The sequence below is a fragment of the Oncorhynchus masou genome, chromosome 21 (assembly GCF_036934945.1).
Source record: "Oncorhynchus masou masou isolate Uvic2021 chromosome 21, UVic_Omas_1.1, whole genome shotgun sequence".
NCBI lineage: Eukaryota > Metazoa > Chordata > Actinopteri > Salmoniformes > Salmonidae > Oncorhynchus > Oncorhynchus masou.
This window is the reverse complement of record NC_088232.1, coordinates 6,738,711-6,760,677: the sequence shown is the minus strand read 5'-3', so window position 1 is coordinate 6,760,677 and position 21,967 is coordinate 6,738,711. Positions and strand designations below refer to the sequence as shown.

General features: G+C 42.8%; 2 protein-coding genes and 1 long non-coding RNA gene across 4 annotated transcripts; 1 reads left to right on the top strand and 2 right to left on the bottom strand.

Moving 5' to 3' along the window:
- Positions 1 to 6,535: 6,535 nt before the first annotated feature.
- Positions 6,536 to 9,244, bottom strand: LOC135507693 (zinc finger and BTB domain-containing protein 18-like). The gene is made up of 3 exons (XM_064927300.1): positions 8,769 to 9,244; positions 8,261 to 8,391; positions 6,536 to 8,069 (listed from the first exon to the last, which is right to left on the bottom strand). Exons 1-3 carry the CDS (start codon positions 9,043 to 9,045, stop codon positions 6,936 to 6,938), a joined length of 1,542 nt encoding a protein of 513 aa, XP_064783372.1. The 5' UTR covers positions 9,046 to 9,244; the 3' UTR covers positions 6,536 to 6,935.
- Positions 9,245 to 9,331: 87 nt separating this feature from the next.
- LOC135507695 (RB-associated KRAB zinc finger protein-like) lies at positions 9,332 to 14,746 on the bottom strand. Of its 2 annotated transcripts, XM_064927303.1 has the most exons (4): positions 14,479 to 14,746; positions 13,333 to 13,463; positions 12,948 to 13,124; positions 9,332 to 10,393 (listed from the first exon to the last, which is right to left on the bottom strand). In XM_064927303.1, the coding sequence occupies exons 1-4, from the start codon at positions 14,744 to 14,746 to the stop codon at positions 10,343 to 10,345; spliced, it is 627 nt and encodes a 208-aa protein (XP_064783375.1). In that variant the 3' UTR covers positions 9,332 to 10,342. The 2 variants fall into 2 exon arrangements, with proteins under 2 accessions (XP_064783375.1, XP_064783374.1); XM_064927302.1 differs by lacking the exon at positions 9,332 to 10,393 and having other exon boundaries at positions 10,796 to 13,124.
- Positions 14,733 to 21,904, top strand: LOC135507709 (uncharacterized). The gene is made up of 2 exons (XR_010450698.1): positions 14,733 to 14,822; positions 20,521 to 21,904. It is a non-coding gene; the product is annotated as an uncharacterized LOC135507709 (long non-coding RNA).
- Positions 21,905 to 21,967: the final 63 nt, after the last annotated feature.

The following is a 21,967-nucleotide window of genomic DNA, read 5'->3' as shown; positions in this document are numbered from 1 at the left end:
CAATAAGGATTAGCCACACTAGTGGAACTTTCAGTTATCCTTCAAAGTAGAGGTCCCCCATTGAAAGTGATGCAAACGGATACAAATAGTGGAATCGTGGCATATTTGGAATAGATCGTGCTAAACAAGGTCAGAATGTTATCAAAATACAATTAGTTAATTTGACCCCAACAAAAATCACCTCACTATACAGCGTATTGTACATATTGAAATGTGGCTCATTTCACAATGGTTTCGGAGTCTTGCAATAAAAGCTAAGACGCTAATATGTGTGTAAACTCTATAGTTGTGATTTGCGGGTGTCACTGAGTGGGCTGATACATATGGATCTTGGGTCCATGAAATGGGGTAAGGTTGTACATTACAATATGAATGTTCACAAGGCTGAATAGTGAGATTTCCCAAGTTCCCTAATATGAGCTACGATGCTAATATTTGTGTGAACTCTACATAATTGTAATCTGTTGGCATCACTGAGTAGGCTGATACGCCATTTCGTGGACCCAGAATCCATAGGTAAGGCTGTACATTGCAATATGAATGTTAAATACATAGTGGGTTGACAGGTGAGCTTAAAGGGGGTCATTTCACAGTGGTTTCAGAGTCCCCAATAAGAGCTACGATGCTAATATTTGTGAAAACTCTAAACAGTTGTATTCTGTGGGTGTCACAGAGTAGACTGATACCGCATTTCATGTACCCAAGATCCATAGGTAAGGCTGTACATTGCAATATGAATCTTCAATAGATTCAATACTGTTGAATAATTTCCCACAGTTAAAGTGACCTAATATGAGTTATGATGCTAATATTTGTGTATTCTCTTCAGAATTGTAATCGGTGGGTGTCACCCCATTTCATGGACCCAAGATTCATAGGTAAGGCGGTGCATTGCATATACGAATGCCCCCAATGCAATTATGAAGTCCAATTAAGTGTGATTTAAAACATTTGTCAAATTATTGTCTTTTGTTTATTTTTATATAACATTCCGACCTTGTTTAGCATTAGCTAGGCCAAATATGGCATGATGCTTCTATATGTATCTGTTACACTTGTATCATCACTTCCAATGGGGGACTTTTATTTTGAAGGGAAAACCGCAAATTCCACGATCGTGGCTCATTTTTATTGTGGCTAGCTTCACATAGGTGCAATAATTACCGTTATAACTTTGTTTTTAAAATTCATATATGTAGCAATTTTACCAGGCAGGTCAATTAAGAACAAATTCCTCTTGCAAAAAGCCACAGGCATATCAGGATACGCATTTTAGGTATGTGAAATTGTTTGATTTCAATTTAAATTGACAATTTTTCAGACATTTAAACTGACCATTTTGCAGATGGTCTTATCCAGAGCAACTTACAGTAGTGGGTGCATGCGTTTACATACTTTCTTTTGTGCTGGATCCCTTGGGAATTGCACCCACAACCCTGGCATTGCAACCTCTGTCGAGTTTAGGTGGACTCCTATCATCTTTCTCGTGCTCCCGTCCCCAAAGTTTTAAGAGCATCTTGACTGGCTGCACACCGCTTGGTACGGCAACTGCAAGGCACCCGACCGCAAGGCACTAAAGAGGGTGGTGAGCACAGCCCAGTACATCACTGGGGCCAAGCTCCATACCATCCAGAAGCTCTATATCAGGCAGTGTCAGAGGAAGGCCCAAAAACTGGTCAGACTCCAGCCACCCAAGACAGACTGTTCTCTCTGCTACCGCACAACAACAGCAGAACAGCTTGTAACCCCAAGCCATAAGACTGCTAAATAGCTAATCAAATAGCTGCCCTTACTACCTGCATTGACCCTTTTTTGTACTAATTCTGACTCGGTACTGGTACTCCCCGTATATATCCATGTTATTTTTACTCTGTATTGTTATTCACTGTGTATTTATTCTTTGTGTCACTTTCAATTAAAAAAAAAAATCTTAACTCTGCATTGTTGGAAAAGAAACCGTAAGAAAGCATTTCACTGTTAGTCTACACCTGTTCCTTACAAAGCATGTGACAAAATTTGATTCCATTTTTTTCTCCTCTGTATATGGAAGAGATGCCTCCCCTTAGTGTCTCTATTCCACGGCTCCCGCCATCTCTGCACAAACACTGTCCATATCAGGCCTTCTACCTCTGCCTTGCTAATTTTAACTGTAGCGTCCACCTCCCCACTGCTAAAACGCCTGTTTAGCCAGAACATCAGCTGACTCGTTCCCCTCCACCCCCACATGGGCTGGGACCCAAGTAAATCTTGTCTGTATACCCATCTGTTTCACTCGGCCATGGGTTTGTAGTACCTCATACAGCGGATCTTGTCTGGTGCTGCGTGAGCTAAAGGACTGCAGACTTATCAATACTGATGACATGCGACAGAGCAAACTACTACTCTGTCCGGATTCATATTCTGAGTCCTTGCGCCTGTATGATATCTAAACTTTGCAGTGATATCCTGGCTGCCAAACCATACGCTATACTGCCAAGGTCTATCACAGATTGAATCAGCGGTACATACATTGTCCTCAGTGAGGAACGCCCAGCCCCCCACTCCAACCCTGTCAGACAGCGCATCACATTCAGAACCTTCAGAATTTTTCCACCACTCTCTCAATGTGTTCTGCCCAGGTCAGCCTAGTGTCAAAGTACACCCCTAGGAACCTGAAGGCTCCCAGCCTCTCCAAGTTTCTCCCACACAACCTCAGGCATACCTCATCTCCAACATTCCTCATGGTAAAGAACACTTGTCTGACTTCTCTACAGAGAATCTGAATCCCTACTTTAATGACCACCTCATCTACAGCTTAACTATGTATGATACATTTCTTCCACTAAGCTCCATCTGCAAATAAAGACCTTCCAATAACCTGGCCTACCTGAGAGTAAACATCATTGATATTGATTGAGAACAAAAGAGGACTAAATCACGCTCCCCTGCGGTGTACCGTTATCCACCAAGTAGCTGCCTGATTTCCCCACCCTCACCTGGATAGACCTTCCAAACAGTTGACCGTTCTACACCCATAAGATCAAACGTGATTAGCAACCCCTCCTTCAACATCATATCATATGCCTTCCACATCAAAAAAACACCACCACAACCACCTCCTTGTTGACCTGGGCCTTCCTGACCTCTGCTTCTAAGCAGAGCACTGGGTCCATAGTTCCCCTTCCTGAACCCACTCTGATGTGGCGATATTAACTCCCTGTTCTCCAGGAAGTAAGTTAGTCTCTCCGTAATCATACGTTCCATAATCTTACATACATGAGATGTTAGGGCTATTGGCCGATAGCTTGTTGGGTTTCTGGATTGCTACCACTACTGCCTCCTTCCAGCTGGCTGGTAATTTCCCTTCCTCCCATACTCAGCTGGCCGGTAGTTTCCCTTCCTCCCACACTCAGCTGGCCAGTAATTTCCCTTCCTCCCACACTCAGCTGGCCGGTAGTTTCCCTTCCTCCCACACTCAGATGGCCAGTAGTTTCCCTTCCTCCCACACTCAGATGGCCAGTAGTTTCCCTTCCTCCCACACTCAGCTGGCCAGTAGTTTCCCTTCCTCCCACACTCAGCTGGCCAGTAGTTTCCCTTCCTCCCACACTCAGCTGGCCAGTAGTTTCCCTTCCTCCCACACTCAGCTGGCCAGTAGTTTCCCTTCCTCCCACACTCAGCTGGCCAGTAGTTTCCCTTCCTCCCACACTCAGCTGGCCAGTAGTTTCGCTTCCTCCCACACTCAGATGGCCAGTAGTTTCCCTTCCTCCCACACTCAGATGGCCAGTAGTTTCCCTTCCTCCCACACTCAGATGGCCAGTAGTTTACCTTCCTCCCACACTCTGTTGTACAGGCCCAATACATTATCCAGCGCCTCATCGTTGAGATGGGCCAATATGACATAGCAAACCTCATCTTTCCCAGGTGAAGTTAACCCAGCCTTGCCTATTGCTGTCTTCATCTCTGCCATGGTAAATGGTGCATCCAATGCATCATTTACATCCTCCCTCCTGTCCATCACTCCAGGTTGCTCCTCTCCCGTTTTCTCTCCCCCTTCTTTGACAGATTAGCTGAGCTCACTTCCTTAAAATACAGTATTCACACCCCTTGACTTTTTCCACATTTTGTTGTTACAGCTTGAATTTAAAATGAACTACATTTAGATGTTTTGTCACTGGCCTACACACAAAACCCTGTAATGTCAAAGTGGAATTGTGTTTTTTTCGAAATGTTTACAAATTCATGAAAAGCTGAAACGTCTTGAGTCAATAAGTATTCAACCCTTTGTTATGACGAGCCTAAATAAGTTCAGGAGTAAAACTGTGCATAGCAAGTCACATACTTTGCATGGAGTCACTGTGTGTGCAATAATAGGTTTTAACATGATGTGTGAAGTTATTAATTACACTTTAGATGGTGTATCAATACACCCAGTTACTATGAAGATACAGGCTTCCTTTAGAACTCAGTTGCCGGAGAGGGAAAAAAAAACGCTCAGGGATTTCACCATGGTGAGTTTAAAACAGTTACATAGTTTTCTCTTATCACAGCCATTATTAAACTGAGGATGGATCAACAACATTGTAGTTAGTCCACAATACTAACCTAATTGCGGAGTGAAAAGAAGGAAGCCTGTACAGGTTAAAATATTCCAAAACATTCATCCTGTTTGCAACAAGGCACTGAAGTAATACTGCAAAAAGTATGGCAAAGCAATTCACACTCTGTTTTTGTCACGTCCGTCGTAAGGAGGAGACCAAGGTGCAGGGTGGTATGCGTACATTCCTCTTTATTTTAGAATGAACACTGAACAAACTAACAAAATGACCGAACGAAACGCTATACAACTAGTGCAGACAGGCAACTATACATAGACAGAACCCACAAAATACCCAAGGGAATATGGCTACCTAAATATGGTCCCCAATCAGAGACAACGATAAGCAGCTGCCTCTGATTGGAAACCAATACAGGCCACCATAGACATACAAATACCTAGACTTACAAAAAACCCTAGATATACAAAAACTAACAAACCCACCCTAGTCACACCCTGACCTAACAAAAAATAATAAAGAAAACAAAGATAACTAAGGTCAGGGCGTGACAGTTTTTTAAATTCAAAAGGTATGTTCCTACACTTAAGACAAAATGTATCAAGACCTGACCTAATACCATTCAGACAATAGTTCACAGGGCTCACCTCAGTGAGATTGTGTGTGGTCCTGTGCTGTTCAGCCAGTTCCTCTGTGGGTTCAGGAAGATGTGTAGTCTGGTTGTCCTCCATGACCATTGTCCCATCAGGGTTCCCCAGACCCTCCTCATACCCACCTCCGTCACCCGCATCACCTCTGGACCCCCCTCCTTGAATAGAGAGGTGATACAGATTACGGACACACTCCCTCAGGTATGTACACACAGATAATAAACACACTTTCAACATGGAGTGTTTACCCATCCCCACTACGCTTGAGTCCTATACTGTAGTTACAGAATGACTTAATTGTTGTTAAACAAATCATGGTGGACATAAATATGTTGTTGTGGGTAAATGAGTCAGCTATGATAAGTCAAAAGTAATCATGAGCCAAACCTGACTATACTATTTTGACGTGTACAGTAGGTGTTTGCTAGTGTGCCGGTATGCATATAACGTGCAGTTGTGCTTATGGAGAATAGGGTGAGATCTCCATATTAAAGATCATCTCAATGATAATAAAAAAAAGAGTATTAGAATTATATTTTTTGTTGTTTTTATTAAACAAACTAATTTGAAATACAACATATGAAAACCACCACATGCACATGTCTCCACTACAAATCTGCTTGATAAATTGCATTAATTGTAAATAGTTGTATGGAAGTAATGAAATAGGCATTTAGCCTACAACGTTCAAGCACAATATAGCACCTTGTAGAAATTAAGTAGTGCCTTCAGAAAGTATTCACACCCCTAGACATTTTCCACATTTTGCTGTGTTAAAGTGGGATTCAAATTGATTTAATTGTATTTTTTTGTGTCAATGATCAACACAAAATACTCTGTCAAAGTGGAAGAAAAATTAACATTTGACTTTAAAGATTTAAAATTAGAACAGAATATATCTTGATTAGATAAGTATTCAAACCCTGAGTCAATACATGTTCAAGTCAAACACACTATGTAAGACTTTTTAGGCTTATATATGCCTCATACATTGAGTGTACAAAACAGACACCTTCCTAATATTGAGTTGTGCGCACCCCTCCCCCCCCCCCTTGCCCCTCAGAACAGCCTCAATTTGGGTATAGACTCTACAAGGTGTCGAAAGTGTTCCACAGGGATGCTGGCCCATGTTGACTCCAATGCTTCTTATAGTTCTGTCAAGTTGGCTGGATGTCCTTTGGGTTGTGGACCAGTCTTCATACACATTGAAAACTGTTGAGTGTTAAAAATCCAGCAGTGTTGCAGGTCTTGACACAAGCCAATGCGCCTGGCACCTACTTCCATACCCCTTTCAAAAGCACTTAAATATTTTGTCTTTCCCATTCACCCTCTGAATGACACACATACACAATCCATTTCTCAATTGTCTTTAATGCTTAAAAATCCTTCCACCGGTCTCCCCCCTTCATCTCCACTGATTGAAGTGATATCAATAAGGGATCATAGCTTTCATCTGATCAGTCTATGCCATGGAAAGAGCAGGTGTTAATGTTCTGTGCACTCAGTGTATATCACATAATGTCTGGATGCAATATTCTACCCAGCAATATTCAACACTGAAATCTGTTACTCTCGTGGTGTCAAATTACACAATTAACAATTAATTGTTGTCTTTAATGCAGTGTTTGAACTTAACATCAGAAGCTACTGAGACAAATAGTTGCTTTCTATGTTATAGAGTGGAATATTTTTTCTGCTGGTGGTAGTTCCCATCTGAGAACCTCTTCCAGGAGAATCTCTTCTCACAATGGGGTCAGCTGAAAGATTTCTCCCCTGTGTGGACCCTCTGGTGTCTCTTCAGGTGACCAGCCTGGGCGAAGCGCATGTGACACTGGGTACAGCCAAAGGGTTTCTCCCCTGTGTGGACCCTCTGGTGCCTCTTCAGGTTGCCAGCCTCAGCGAAGCGCATATGACACTGCTTACAGCTGTACGGTTTCTCCCCTGTGTGGACCCTCTGGTGGATCTCCACCTTCTGGAGGCAGCTGAAGCCTTTGTTACAGAACATGCAGAGGAACCGTTTCTCTTTACTATTGCCTGATGTTGCTCCCCCTCCCCTCCCCTTGGCCCTTTGGCCCTTTGAGTTCAATACCTGATCGAAAAGGACGTGGTCGTGTGAATCGGAAGGTCCCATCGACGTGGACACTGACTCGCGATCCCTGACCGTGTGTAAATGAGAGTGGGTCGTGACATTTGGATTTGTCTCCAAACTTTCCCTGTAATCTAAGAAATCTCTGCCTTGTGAGTATCCTTCTCCTAAGTGAGTCTTGTCTATATTCCATGTCAGAGGAGCGTCGCCCTCCACTTTCACAGTCACCTCATCTACGACCAGACCCTCCCCTTTCTTATCTAGGCACCCTTCAGAGTATACACTACTACTGTACCGGTTCCAGTCCCCTCTAGACAGATCAGTATGTGTCTCTAAACCCAAGGATATGTTGCCAGGGTCCATCTCTGTAGTGTAAGAACAAGACGGATCATCACCAGTAGTGTCTAACATTTCAGCATCTCCACGGGAATGAACCATCCTCTGGCTCTGGTGAAATACCGGTAAGTAATCTGTGCCGGGAGAAGGAGGATAGCGCAGTGGCCCCTTCCCCAGTCTCTCTGGGTCTGATCTGTGGTCAGATCCTGTGCGTAAGAGCCTGTGTGTTACAGTTAAAGTATCCGTATCTGTCTCTGACTTGAGGACGGCGTTCTGCGTTCCACTGACCTCCGTGATTCTGTGTCGGGTCCTGGGCGGCGCTGGGGCGATGGTGGGGGGGTCCTTTGTGGCTACAAGGGGCTCTACCACCGCTTGAGTCTGGGTGTCTCTGCTGTGCCATGGGTCCTCCTCTCTTTCAGACCTCTCCAGCTTGACCCCTGGACCTGCAGCCTCTGCATCTGCAGACTGGCACAAGAAGAGGGGAGGTTATTACTGGTACATGAGTTGAATTGGATAACAAAGTCTCACAATCTCCCCTATGGCAGATACATTTGGATGTACATGTAAGACAGTGAATACATGAGGGGAGCCTTACTGAAAAACGGCCACATTTGATTTACAAAGTAACTAATATTTCATGCAAAACTTCCACTGACCTCTATCATGATAACGTGCTGGGTTGAGGTTCCAATCCCCTCATCAACAGTGATTGGATGGTCATCTTTCCATGTTTTGTGTGCTGCTGGCTTCACAAAGCTCCTGTGGCCTCCAGTGAGATTTCCTTCATCTGAGAGATTGATGGGGGGAAAAGAGGTGCTTAGGTTAGCTACTGTCAATGCTTAATATACACTATTGACACAGATGTAGGTAAAACATTTCACAACTTCTTGACATACAATTGATTGATTATGTTCCATGCATCACATTGTTTTCATTGAGTAAATAATGGGAAGTGCAGTAAATCAAGAATTTCGTTAGAATAAAATATTAGGTCGTTCCATTTAATTTCCATCATATTTTGACTGCACACCTTTTAATTTGGATCAGGTGTGACATATTGCATATTGCAAAAACGGACCAAGATCCAATTCTGGTTAACCACATCGAAAGACACAGAAGGCAACGGGGCGACAGTCCCCGCAGCCTCAGCCTTGCAAAATGTACCTCTTGCCGTTCCTCTGTATCGGTCAGAGATCTTGACATTACTGGGACGAATGGCGAGGACGCGCTCTCGCATTGTCCTCTCAGCGCGCTCCCGTGCCACCTTCAGTTCTAGTAGTTTCCTCCGCAATGACCTGTTTTCTTTCTGGCTTTGATTTATTTCCATACGAAACACTGCATAGTCGTCATCTACGAGTTTACAGATATTTGCCACGGCTGCATTTGCTAGCACCTCCATGATGGAGGCTATTTGAGTGTGAAAAACCACACAGTCAGCCATTGTTAGTTAACGTTTGCAGCTAGTTTACCTAGACAATATCAAACAAGTCCTGTCTCCAATGCAAATTTAAGACTACCTGGTGCAAGTATGTGATGCTATGCAGTTAAATTAGTAATATTTTGAGTTCCATGGCGTTAATAAATGTATAAATAACAACAACAAACCGCTAACGTGAAAATTGTAAATGGTCAATGCTTACTTCCGTTTACTACTACTTTGGTGAGGTTTTGTGGCGAATATTAAGCAAAAGATGCATTGCCGCCACCCACTGGACGGGGTGAAAAAATGCACAAGGTAACATTTTATTCCGTTATGGGGAAGGGAAAATAACATTATTCAATCCACAAAAAAATGTACATAAACCAAAAAATTCTAATCCTTCAGTCATTCAAAACCCCAAATACCCTGCTAAGGCTCTGGGGCCCGAGAGCATGAGACAGTACTCCATCCCAACGGGCACATGATGTAATTATGATGTTATATAATGGTCATATTCTGGACACATGTCATATGACCAAAATACTACTACTTTAAGATTGTAATTTTTTGATTGGATTTCAGCTGATTGGCCACTTTTTAAAAAGACTCACCGGTACTTTTGTATCATTTTTTGCTAGTAGTTCTGAAACTAGCATGCACGGGCCAAAAGTGTTCCCCAAAAATTGCGTACTGCGTCGCATGTCCAGATATGTGCACCACGTCATTTCTCTCTCTCGCTATCTCTCTCGTGTCCACTGAGCCATTGGGCCAACCCTGCAACCTCTTTGGAAAATGGTGCGAGGGGCTGAAGTACATTTGCTAGAATTTGGAACAACTTCCAAGAATGGAACAACTTCAAGAAAACAGTCACTTCCGTGGCAAATTGAAGGAAGGCAGTAATTCTGCACATAAATGATGCATGTATGAACTACTCATTGACACATCCAGCCCAAAGCGGGAGGCTTAAACAATACACTACATGGCCAAAAGTATGGCCCTTCAAATTAGTTGATTCAGCTATTTCAGCCACAACCGTTTGCTAACAGGTGTATAAAATTGAGCACACACCCATGCAATCTCCATAGACAAACATTGGCAGTAGAATGGCCCGTACTGAAGAGCTCAGTGACTTTCAACGTGGCAGCATCATAGGTTGCCAGCTTTCTAACAAGTCAGTTCGTCAAATTGCTATGGAACATCATCTGATTAGGCAATGAGGGATTGCTATGTGCTGCTCAGCTGCTTCCTCTGTGGGTTCAGGAGGAGGTGTAGTCTGGTTGTCCTCCATGACCATGTTCCCTTCAGGGTTCCCCAGACCCTACTCACACCCCTCCTCCTTCACCAGCAGCACCCCTGGACCCTCCTCCTCCTGGAAGAGAGGTGATACAGATCACACAGACATACACTCCATCAGGTATGTACACACAGATAATAAACACACTTTCAACGTGGAGTCTTTACCCATCCCCACTATGTTTGAGTCCTATACTGTAGTTACAAAATGACTTCATTGTTGTAAAACCCATCATGGTGGACATAAATATGATGTTGTGGGTAAATATGAGTCAGCAATGATGGGTCAAAACTCAGACAAACCTGACTAAACTATTTTGACATGTACAGTAGGTGTTTGTTAGTGTCTGGGTTTGTATTGGTATATTTAGTAAGTGTATATTAGTTATAAAGTGCTCTTGGGTGTATGCAGAATAGGGTGAGATCAGATGTGATGTATATTAAAGAGTCTCAATGCAAGTCTTAGAAAAGTCCCATTGTTTTTATGTTTATTAATTATTTTAAATACACCATATTAAAACCACACATACCTCCACTACAAATCTGCTTTACACACTGCATTCCTTTTCTCATTAAAAGGTTATTCGGGGGGGGGGGAAATGCAGTAGTTGAATGGAAGTAATGAAATAGGCATTTGTGAACATCATTTAGCCTACACAGTACTAACAATATATCACCTTTACTTATTCCACATTTTGTTGTTACAAAGTGGGATTAAAATTGATTTGTCTTTTGTTTTAATGAAACAAAATACTCTAAATGTCAAAGTGGAAGAAAAATGTAACATTTGTAAAAGAAAGTGAAAAATTAAACTAATCTTCATCAGATAAGTATTCAACCCCTGAGTCAATACATGTTAGAATCAAACACATTACGTAACACTTTTTAAGGCTGTGCAAAGTGTGTACAAAACATTGACACCTTCCTAATATTGAGTTGCCCTCAGAACAGCCTCAATTTGTTGGGGTATGGACTCTATAAGGTATCGAAAGCATTCCACAGGGATTCTGGCCTATGTTGACGCCAACTCTTCCTACAAGTTGGCTGAATGTCCTTTGGGTAGTGGACCATTCTTGATAGACACAGAAAACTGTTGAGCTTGAAACATCCAGCAGTGTTGCAGATCTTGACACAAACCGGTGCGCCTGTCATCTACTACCATACCCCTTTCAAAGGCACTTAAATATTTTGTCTTGCCCATTCACCCTCTGAATGGCAGACATACACAATCCTTCTTTAACCTGTCTGCTCCCCTTCCTCTACACTGATTGAAGTGAATTTAAAAAGTGACATCAATAAGGGACAAAGCTTTCACCTGGTCAGTCTATGTCATGGAAAGTGTAGGTGTCCTTAATGTTTTGTACACTCAGTATATATCACACGTCTGGATGCAATATTCAAAAATATTCAACACTGAAATGTGTTACTATGGTTATTCCAAATTATATTTTCTGCTGAAAATAATGAAAATGCATTGTTGTCTTTAATGCAGTGTTTGATCTTAACATCAGAAGCTATGAAGTGGAATGGATTTTCTGCTGGTGTATTCTGAGGTAGCTCCTCTCTGACAACCTCTTCCCATAGTGCGTACAGGCAAACCGCATTTAGTCCGTTTGGTCCTTCAGGTGCATCTTCAGCTGGTGCTGGCTGGAGAATCTGTTCTCACACTGGGGTCAGCTGTATTATTTCTCCCCTTTGTGGACCCTCTGGTGTCTCTTCAGGTGACCAGCCTGGGCGAAGCGCATGTGACACTGGGTACAGCTGAAGGGTTTCTCCCCTGTGTGGACCCTCTGGTGCTTCTTCAGGTTGCCAGCCTCAGCGAAGCGCATATGACACTGGGTACAGCCGAAGGGTTTCTCCCCTGTGTGGACCCTCTGGTGGATCTCCACCTTCTGGGGGCAGCTGAAGCCTTTGTTACAGAACATGCACAGAAACCGTTTCTCTTTACTTTTGCCTGATGTTGCTCCTCTACCCTGTGCCTTGGCCTTTTGGCCCTTTGAGTTCAATACCTGATCGAAAAGGACGTGGTCCTGTGAATTGGAAGGTCCCATCGACGTGGACACTGACTCGCGATCCCTGACGGTGTGTAAAGGAGATTGGGTCATGACATTTGGATTTGTCTCTAAGCTTTCCCTGTAATTTAAGAAATCTCTGCCTTGTGAGTGTCCTTCTCCTAAGTCAGTCTTATCTACATTCCATGTCAGAGGTGCGTCGCCCTCCACTTTCACAGTGACTTCATCTACGACTACAACCTCCCCTTTCTTATCTAGGCACCCTTCAGAGTATACACTACTACTGTACTGGTTCCAGTCCCCTCTGGACAGATTAGTGAGTGTCTCTAAGCCCAAGGGCATAATGCCAGGGTCCATCTCCGTAGTGTAAGAACAAGACAGATCATTGCCAGTCTCTAATGCGTCACCTGAGTCCCGAAGGGAATGAACAGTCCTCGAGCTTGGGTTACTGTGAAGTAAATGCTCTGAGCCGGAAGCAGGAGGGCAGCCCAGTCTCCCCAGCCCCAGTCTCTCTGGGCCTGATCTGTGGTCAGATCCTGTGCATAAGAGCCTGTGTGTTACAGTTAAAGTATCCGTGTCGGTCTCTGACTTGAGGACGGCGTTCTGCGTTCCACTGACCTCCGTGATTCTGTGTCGGGTCCTGGGCGGCGCTGGGGCGATGGTGGGGGTGTCCTTTGTGGCTACAAGGGGCTCTACCACCGCTCGAGTCTGGGTGTCTCTGCTGTGCCATGGGTCCTCCTCTCTTTCAGACCTCTCCAGCTTGACCCCTGGACCTGCAGCCTCTGCATCTGCAGACTGGCACAAGAAGAGGGGAGGTTATTACTGGTACATGAGTTGAATTGGATAACAATGTTGTAGGGAAGTCTCACAATCTCCCCTATGGCAAATACATGAGGATGTACATGTAAGACAGTGAATACCTGAGGGGAGCCTTACTGAAATAAACGGCCACATTTGATTTACAAAGTAACTGTAATATTTCATGTCACACTATTACACTAACCTCTATTACGATAACTTGCTGGGTTGAGGTTCCACTTCCCTCATCAACAGTGATTGGTTGGTCATCTCTCCATGTATTGTGTCCTGGTGGCTTCACAAAGCTCCCGTGGCCTTCAGTGAGATGTCCTTCACCTGAGAGAGTGATTTCGGGAAAAGAGGTTAGGTTAGCTACTGTCAATGCTTTATGGTATGTTTTACACTATTGACATGTTCTAGAATTGGCAAGGATATAACTTCTTGATATACTATTGATTGATTATGTTCCATGCATCCCAGTTTTCAATGAGTAAATAATAGAAAATGCAGTAAATCAAGTTAGAATATGATATTCTGTCATACCATTTAATTTCAATCATATTTTGAGCGCAGAACGTTTCATATGGACTAAACTTGTATACATATTTGCCCATGATAGAAGTAGTCAGATATTAACTGTTCTGAGAAAGTAGCTGATTTTACAAATTTTTAGACAATTGACGTTAAATGGTAAAAAAAAAAAAAAAAAAGTTATTTAAAAAATAATAATTAATAAACAAATTATAAAATAGTTTAACAAACCTGTTTTTAAGCTTTTAAATTATATAAAACTCAACAATTGATATTTTCCAGTGATGAAGACATAGATGTCTCATGGTAAGGTGGGGTATGCAAAACGGGACGGGTCGACTTTGAGCACATCGATCTCCTAAATGTTTTGGTATTCAGGTCCAAAAAGTTACTTTCTCACCACTTCTACCATGAGCAAACATGTAGAGAAAGTTTTGTTCAACTCAAATGGGGTGTGGTTAAAAAGTGATTGAAGTCAAATGGAAAGACCCAATATCATATTCTAAACAGATTCTTGGATGCATGACATTATCTATTATTAACTCATTTCAAACAATGCGATGTATGGAACAAAATCAATCGAGCTATAAACAGAATGGTTTTGGTTAAGGTCATTTCGGGGGAGATGTGGAACGACCCTTATTGTGTCTTTGGGCAAAATAACTAAGTAATCAGGTGAATTATTGCATTCGAACTATCCAAAAACTGACCAAGATCCAATTCTGATTAAAACATATAAAGACACACATGCACAAAGGGGAACGGGGCGACAGGCACTGAGCTATATGAACCGAGACAGCCTGGGCCTTGCAAAATGTACCTCTTGCCATTCCTCTGTATTGGTCGAGGATCTTGACACTACTGGCGAGGACGCGCTCTTGCGTTGTCCTCTCTGCGCGCTCACGTGCCACCTTCAGTTCTAGTAGTTTCCTCCGCAATGTCCTGTTTTCTTTCCGGCTTTGAGTTATTTCTGAACGAAACACTGCGTAGTCGTCATCTACGAGTTTACAGATTTCTGCTACGGCTGCATTCGCTAGCACCTCCATGATGGAGGCTATTTGAGTGTGAAAAACCAAACAGTCAGCCATTGTTAGCAGCTAACTTTACCAAGACAACATCAGCCAAGTCCTGTCTCCAACGCGAATTAAATACTACCTGGGGCAAGTATGTAATGCCGTGTAGTTAAATGAGTAATATTTTGAGTTCTATTGATTTAATAAATGTCTAAATAACAACAATATAACCGCTAACGTGAAAATTGTAACTGGGCAATTACTTCCGTTTACTACTTCTTAGATGAGGTTTTGTTGCGAATTTCACGCAAAAGGTGTATTGCCGCCACCAACTGGATAGGGGTGAAAAAAATGCACTAAATTATGGGGAACGGAAAATAACATTATTCCACACAAACTACCAACATTTTACAAAAACTAAAAAAATCCCACTCCAGTCAAAAACTCAAATACCTTGCTAAGGCTCTGGGACCTGAGAGGGTGAGACAGCACTACATCCCAACTGGCATATTATGTCATTATGATGATAAATAATGGTCAGTTTAAGATGTATTTTTTTTAGAGAAAATGTGTACTACATCACATATGTCCAGATATATGCACCACGTCATTGCTCTCTCTCTCTCTCTCTCTGCTGTGTCCACTGAGCTGTTAGGCCGCACTCATTGGATAATGCAGTGGGTGGCTGAAGTACATTGGTTAGAACATGAATTGCCTAGGGCCTAGGGGCTGGCCTAGGGGCTGGCCCGGGGGGGGGAGGGTGTAGAGAAAATGCAGCAGTGTGTGTGTGTGTGTGTTTGGGGGGGGGGGGGGCAATGCAATAGTCTGGGTAGCCATTTGATTAGCTGTTCAGGAGTCTTATGGCTTTGGGTTAGAAACTGTTTAGAAGCCTCTTTGACCTATACTTGGCACTCCGGTACCGCTTGCCATTCGGTAGCAGAGAAAACAGTCTATGACTAGGTTGGCTGGATTCTTTGACAATTCTTAGGGCCTTCCTCTGACACCGCCTGGTATAGAGGTCCTGGATGGCAGGAAGCTTGGCCCCTGTAATGTACCGGGCTGTACGGACTACCCTCTGTTGCCTTGCGGTCAGCAGTTATTATACCAGGCAGTGATACAACCCGTCAGGATGCTCTCGATGGTGCAGCTTGAGGATCTGAGGACCCATGCCAAATCTTTTCAGTCTCCTGCGTGATCAGAGTTGTTCGGAGCAGCTGATGCTCTCATGCATGTTTCAGTGTTACTTGCCTCAAAGCGAGCATAGAAGTTATTTAGCTCGTCTGGTAGGCTTGTGTCAGTGGGCAGCTCTCAGCTGTGCTTCCCTTTGTAGTTTGTAATAGTTTGCAAGCCTTGTCACATCCGACGAGCGTCGGAGCCAGTGTAGTACGATTCAATCTTAGTCCTGTGTTGACGCTTTGCCTGTTTGATGGTTCGTCGGAGGGCATAGCAGGATTTCTTATAAGCTTCCGGGTTAGAGTACCGCTCCTTAAAAGCGGCAGCTCTACCCTTTAGCTCAGTGCGAATGTTGCCTGTAATCCATGGCTTCTGGTTGTGGTATGTACGTATAGTCACTGTGGGGACGATGTCCTCGATGCACTTATTGATAAAGCCAGTGACTTATGTGGTGTTCTCCTCAATGCCATTAGAAGAATCCCGGAACATATTCCAGTCTGTGCTAGCAAAACAGTCCTGAAGCATCTGCTTCATCTGACCACTTTTTTATAGACCGAGTCACTGGTGCTTCCTGCTTTAATATTTGCTTGTAAAGAAGGAATCAGGAGGATAAGAGTTATGGTCAGATTTGCAAAATGGAGCAATCAACAGTTGCTTCAAAACTGGGGATTTCGTGCCTAATTGAGGTAAAACAGTAATTCTGCCCATAGATTATGCATGTATCAACTACACATTGACACATGGACAAAAGTAGGTCCCTTCAAATTAGTGGATTCGGCTATTTCAGCCACATCCGTTGCTAACAGGTGTATAAAATTGATACAAACATTGACAGTGGAATGGCCTGTACTGAAGATCTGTGACTTTCAACGTGGCACTGTCATTGTGGTACCGGAGCGCCAAATCTAGGTCCAAAAGACTTCTTAACTGCTTCTACCCCCAAGCCATAAGACTCCTGAACAGCTAATCAAATGGCTACCCAGACTATTTGCATTGTCCCCACCTCTTTTACGCTGCTGCTACTCTCTGTTTATTATCTATGCATAGTCACGTTAACTCTACCTACATGTACATATTACCTCAAATACCTCTACTAACTGGTGCCAGCGCACATTGACTCTGTACCGGCAGCCCCTGTATATTGCCTCGCTATTGTTATTTTTTACTTATATATTTTTACTTAACACTTATTTTTCTTAAAACAGCATTATTGGTTAAGGGCTTGTAAGTAAGCATTTCACTGTAAGGTGAATTTGGGCGCATGTGACAAATTTGATTTCATTTGACACCACCTTTCTAACAATTCAGTTCGTCAAATTTCTGCCCTGCTACAGCTGCCCTGGTCAACTGTAAGTGCTGTTATTGTGAAATAGAAACATCTAGGAGCAACAATGGCTCAACCACAAAGTGGTAGGTCACACAAGTACACAGAATGGGAACGCTGAGTGCTGTTGTGCGCAGCACTGCCTCTGGAAGCAACGTCAGCACAAGAATCTTGGTCGGAAGCTTCATGAAAATGATTTCCATGGCCGAGCAGCCACACACAAGTCTAAGATCACCATGCTCAATGCAATGCGTTGGCTGGAGTGGTGTAATGCTTGCTGCCATTGGACTCTGGAGCAGTGAAAACGCATTCTCGAATGATGAATCACGCTTCACCATCTGGCAGTTCGACGGACAAATCTGGGTTTGGCGGACGCCAGGGGAACGCTATCTGCCCGACTGCATAGTGCCAACTGTAAAGTTTGGTGGAGGAGGAATAATGGTCTGCCACTGAGAGGACAATCAGCTGTCCGTCCTGTCTCCCTGTAGCGCTATCTTAGGCGTCTCGCAGTACGGACATTGCAATTTATTGCCCTGAAAAACATCTGCAGTCCCCATGCCTCCTTGCAGCATGCCTCAGGCACTTTCAACCAGATGAGCAGGGACCCTGTGCATCTTTCTTTTGGTGTTTTTCAGTCAGTCGAAAGGTCTCTTTAGTGTCCTAAGTTTTCACAACTGTGACCTTAATTGCCTACCGTCTGTAAGCTGTTAGTGTCTCAATGACTGTTCCGCAGGTGCATGTTCATTAATTGTGTATGGTTCATTGAACAAGCATGGGAAACGGTGTTTAAACCCTTTACCATGAAGATCTGTGAAGTTATTTGGATTTTTACGAATTATCTTTGAAAAACAGGGTCCTGACAAAGGAACATTTATTTATTTTTGCTAATTTTATATTGTGATTTTTTTTTGTCATTAATCTACACAAAATACTCCATAATGTCAAAATGAAAATAACATTTTACCAATGCTTACAAATTAATTAGTTAGTTGTTGCATAAGTATTCACCCCTTTTGTTAAGGCAAACCTACATTAGTTTAGGAGTAAAATTTGTCTTTACAAATCACATAAGTTACATAGATTTACTGTGTGATAGGGGTTGACATGATTTCTGAATGACTACCCCTTCATCTGCCCCCCATACATCTGTAAGGTCCCTCAGTCAAGTATTGAATTTCAAGTACAGATTGAACTACAAAGACCAGGGAGCTGTTTGAAAGCCTGATACAGAAAGTCAGTGATTGGTAACGGGTAACAATAACAAATCAGACGTTGAATCTCTTTAAGCATGCTCAAGTTAACAAGTATGCCGTCGATGACGTCTTAAACTAAAATCATAGATGAAAACCTGCTTCAGTCTGCTTTATACCAGACACTGGAAGAGGCATGCACCTTTCAGCAGGACAATGACCTACAACACAAGGCCAAATATACACTGGAGTTGCTTACCAAGAAGACTATGAATGGGCAAGTTACAATGAGTGGGCAAGTTACAATTGGACTTTAATCTGCTTGAAAATCTGATCACTAACACCTTGACAGAGCTTGAATTTTCAAAATAATAATGGGCAACTATTCCACAATCCAGGTGCACAAAGCTCTTACAGACTTAACCAAGAAGCCTCAGCTGTAATTGCTGCCAAAGGTGTTCATAATATGCATTGACTCAGGGGAGCAAATACATCTCTAATCAAGGTACAGTACCACCTACTCATTCAAGGGTTTTTCTTTCTTCACCACCCCACATACACCTTGTCACAACACAAATTATTGGCTCAAATGCATTAAGAAGGAAAGAAATTCCACAAATAAACTTTTAACAAGGTACACCTGATAATTGAAATTCATTCCAGGTGGCTACATCATGAAGCTTGTTGAGAGGATGCCAAGTGTGCAAAGCTGTCAAGGCAATGGGTGGCTACTTTGAAGAATCTCAAATATAAAATATATTTTGATTTGTTTAGTACTTTTTTGGTTACTATACGATTCCATATATGTTATTTCATAGTGTTGATGTCTTCATTATTATTCTACAATGTAGAAAAATAGTAAAATAAAGAAAAACCCTTGAATGAGTATGTGTGTCTAAACTTTTGACAGGTACTGTATATTAGGTTATATTGTTCATTAATCTTAATAACATTTAAAAAGTCCACTTTGAGAGTAATTTGTGTAGGTTATTGACAAAAATTAACATTAATTTTAATTCCACTTTGTAACCAAATAAAATGTGAAGAAACCCAAGGGTGGTGAATACTTATGATACCCACTATGTCAGCTTAATAATGGTTCCCAGATATTCCCTGTTTTTCAAGCCACACTGCTACGATTTCTTCACATTGTGGACACTCCTATCTCTGATAAGGTTAGTCAGGAAGGAGAAGCTTTTGTAACATAGTTTGCACTCTCATTGGTGTGAACGGTCTCGTGCATCTTCACATAGTTCGCCTCAGTGAAGCGCTTGCCACTCGTGGGGCAGGCGTACAGTTTGTCAGCGTCCGTCCTAACGCTCAGCCTCCTACGTTGTGACCCAATGCCACCAGAGGGGATAGAATCAGGAGCCACCACACTCAGGTGGTTAGTCTTTGAGCTCCCTCCTTGACTTCTAGTCAATGTTTGGAAGTTGTTGGGATTCTATACATTACATTTACATTTAAGTCATTTGGCAGATGCTCTTATCCAGAGCGACTTACAAATTGGTGAATTCACCTTATGACATCCAGTGGAACAGCCACTTTACAATAGTGCATCTAAATCATTTAAGGGGGGGGGTGAGAAGGATTACTTTATCCTATCCTAGGTATTCCTTAAAGAGGTGGGGTTTCAGGTGTCTCCGGAAGGTGGTGATTGACTCCGCTGTCCTGGCGTCGTGAGGGAGTTTGTTCCACCATTGGGGGGCCAGAGCAGCGAACAGTTTTGACTGGGCTGAGCGGGAACTGTACTTCCTCAGTGGTAGGGAGGCGAGCAGGCCAGAGGTGGATGAACGCAGTGCCCTTGTTTGGGTGTAGGGCCTGATCAGAGCCTGGAGGTACTGCGGTGCCGTTCCCCTCACAGCTCCGTAGGCTGTGTTATCGGATATGTACCTCTTGTGGTGAACACCCATCCTGACCCTGTCTGTATTGGTAACTGAGGAAAGCTAAACCCAGGTCTAGGCCCAGGGTTTCTATGAACCCAGTCATGAGGCATTAAAATATATCCTGAAGGAGAAGACAGACTTGCTGATAGACTACCACCAGGGGGAGGGGGTCTCCCACCACTCTCTGTAAAGGCTGAAGCTCAGGTTGACCTGCTCTGTTCATCATGGTTACTGTGGTGTTTGTATCATAGACCCTCCTGTTCCTATCTCTATCAGCTCCAGGTCCTGCTCCATCCCTGCACTGAGACTGTGAAGAGAAGGGTCTGGACTGCAGACTGGATCCTCTGTCTCTGATGACCACCAGGACTGAGGTTGTTCAGTCCACCTGTCCACTGGTTGTGTTCTATGTAGTGGTTGTGGTGGAGTCTCTGTCCCTTGCGGTTGGGTCCTGGTTCCGACTCGGGAAGGAAAAGCAAAGGCTCCTGATCCAGCATCCTGATCTGGGGTCAGGGTTTGTGACCAGAAACTTCATAGGTCCAGTCTCTCCCACCAGCAACACCGGACTGCAGACTGTATACACAAATGGGCATTTCAATGTAAAAAAAAAACATGACTACTGACGTGTCAAATTGAGTGTCAAATGAATGCTGAGAGTATATATTTTTAAATTAAGGCATATGCATTTTTCAAACATTTTCCATTGTAAAAAATGTCAATGGGCAGAGGCTTTGATTTCTGGTCAAACAGATGGAAAGAGGGTCTTAGACAACAAAATCTACCAGAAAAAAAGTGTTCAGGTTTTAGAAATACATCAAACCACAATCATGCTGAAGTAAAGACCCCTGCTCACTAACTTCAACACTTGTATTTTGTTTTGGATAACTTTTTCTGTACGTTTAAGAAACATTGCCTTGAAATTCCGTTTGCAAAACCCCACATATCTTTTGGATATTTTCTCATTTCTTTCCCTGATGAGGAGGAAGGATAATGAAAATTCACAGAAGTTACAAGTAAAAGTAGACCTACCATTAGTTAGCGTTTTTACTGATATCAAGTTTATGAATTACAGGATTTAGACTTGTAATTGTGTTTAACTACAATTAAATTGGCTACAATTGGAAATCACAGTAGTCACACACTACAGTTAGGTCTCCTGCTACTGTTCTTCCATCCACTGGCATACTGTTTATTCTTTCTGTCATCTGGTGGTCAAAGCAAGACTGTGAAAACAGTCTGGACCAACCCACCCTCTCCTCCCCTGTCTCCTACTACATACCCTCTTTCCATTTACTGTTACAAGCATCCTCACCCAGTGAGCACCAAGCGAAACCGGACGTCCGTGGATGTGGAAAACTAGTTGAAATTTGGTCAGTCCGCCCTTCTGAAATTGTGTTACCAAACAGTTGTGTTTCTGTAAAATATTCTGTGGAAATTGTTCAAATTAGTCCTTATGCATAGAGTTGTGTGTTTGTTCAACTTTGAAATCAGTGTTTTTTGTTTTGTAACATCTTGAAGTGGAATTGCCCAAATTGAACAGAAATACATAAAGGTTTATATAAGAAACATGACATTATAAAATGTTAACCACAGTCAAGCCCATCTCTAACACTGATTCAAGTACCCAACAATATTGGAGTTTATTAAAAAAATGTCCATATGCTTTGGTTCGACTGAGATAAGGGAAACTCAGTCCCTGCAATGATACAAAAATAACCAAGTCAGC

What these genes read in the sequence shown, in the direction of transcription:
- LOC135507693 (XM_064927300.1), bottom strand. Translation starts at nt 9,045, where the DNA reads ATGGCTGACTGTGTGGTTTTTCACACTCAAATAGCCTCCATCATGGAG. An exon ending in ATACAGAGGAACGGCAAGAG is followed by an intron (nt 8,392 to 8,768) that starts GTACATTTTGCA and finishes TCAATCTCTCAG; the next exon opens with ATGAAGGAAATCTCACTGGA. An exon ending in AGCACGTTATCATGATAGAG is followed by an intron (nt 8,070 to 8,260) that starts GTCAGTGGAAGT and finishes TTCTTGTGCCAG; the next exon opens with TCTGCAGATGCAGAGGCTGC.
- LOC135507695 (XM_064927302.1), bottom strand. Translation starts at nt 14,746, where the DNA reads ATGGCTGACTGTTTGGTTTTTCACACTCAAATAGCCTCCATCATGGAG. An exon ending in ATACAGAGGAATGGCAAGAG is followed by an intron (nt 13,464 to 14,478) that starts GTACATTTTGCA and finishes TCACTCTCTCAG; the next exon opens with GTGAAGGACATCTCACTGAA. An exon ending in AGCAAGTTATCGTAATAGAG is followed by an intron (nt 13,125 to 13,332) that starts GTTAGTGTAATA and finishes TTCTTGTGCCAG; the next exon opens with TCTGCAGATGCAGAGGCTGC.